Source organism: Egretta garzetta, unplaced genomic scaffold, assembly GCF_000687185.1.
Source record: "Egretta garzetta isolate BGI_Z169 unplaced genomic scaffold, ASM68718v1 scaffold677, whole genome shotgun sequence".
Classification (NCBI taxonomy): Eukaryota; Metazoa; Chordata; class Aves; order Pelecaniformes; family Ardeidae; genus Egretta; species Egretta garzetta.
Window position 1 is genome coordinate 73992 of NW_009260355.1, and position 986 is coordinate 74977.

At 68.7% G+C, this 986-nt stretch overlaps 1 protein-coding gene across 1 annotated transcript in view; it reads left to right on the forward strand.

Annotated features, from left to right (window-relative positions):
• The window catches only part of VAV1 (vav guanine nucleotide exchange factor 1), a 16496-nt gene that overhangs the window by 7024 nt on the left and 8486 nt on the right, over window positions 1-986 (forward strand). Inside the window, exon 7 of the mRNA XM_035898430.1 lies at window positions 50-145. Coding sequence (XP_035754323.1) covers window positions 50-145 — 96 coding nt within the window. The remainder of the gene's footprint in view (window positions 1-49; window positions 146-986) is intronic.

Sequence of the window (986 nt, forward strand, 5' to 3'; positions counted from 1 at the left end):
CCATAACCCCTTGTGACCCCCGTGACCTCCCCTGTGACCCCCCCACCAGGAGTGTTCCCAACGAGCCAACAACGGGCGCTTCTCCCTGAGGGACCTCCTGATGGTGCCAATGCAGCGGGTGCTCAAGTACCACCTCTTGCTCCAGGTCTGCTCACCGGGGTCCCCTGGGGACGGAGGGGGACGCCTGGGTCCCTCAGGGGACAACTGGGTCCCCTGGGGAGGGAGGGGGATGCCTGGGTCCCCTGGGTCCTGCCTGGGTCCCCTGGGGAGGGAGGGGGATGCCTGGGTCCCCTGGGGTACATCTGGGTCCCCTGGGGACACCTAGGTCCCTTGGGGACGAGGGGGGACACCTGGGTCCCCTGGGTCCCTCAGGGGATGCCTGGGTCCCCTGACACACACTTGGGTCCCTCAGGGGACACCTGGTTCCCTTGGGGACAAGGGGTACGCCTGGGTCCCCTGGGGAGGAAGGGGGGTGCCTGGGTCCCTTAGGGGACACCTTAGGTCCCTTGGAGTACACCTGGGTCCCCTGGGGCACAGCCGGGTCCCTTAGGGAACACCTTGGGTCCCCTGGGTCCCACCTGGTTCCCCTGGGGAGGGAGGGGGATGTCTGGATCCCTTAGGGGACACCTGGGTCCCTTGGGGACAATGGGGCATGGCCGTGTCCCCTGGGGACAAGGGGGGACACCTGGGTCCCCTGAGTCCCTCAGGGGATGCCTGCATCCCTTAGGGAACGCCTGGGTCCCCTGGGTCCCGCCCCTGGGGAGGGAGGGGGATGCCTGGGTCCCATAGGGGACACTTGGGCCCCTCGGGGACACCTGGGCCCCATAGGGGACACCTGGGTCCTTTAGGGGACACTTGGGTCCCTTGGGGCACACCTGGGTCCCCTGGGGAGGGAAGGCCCTACATCCCCATCAAAGGGCAAGAGCTGGGGGCCCTTGGGGGCCCCCAGACACCTGGGCCCCTCCTGGGGGGTGGGGGTGGGGACA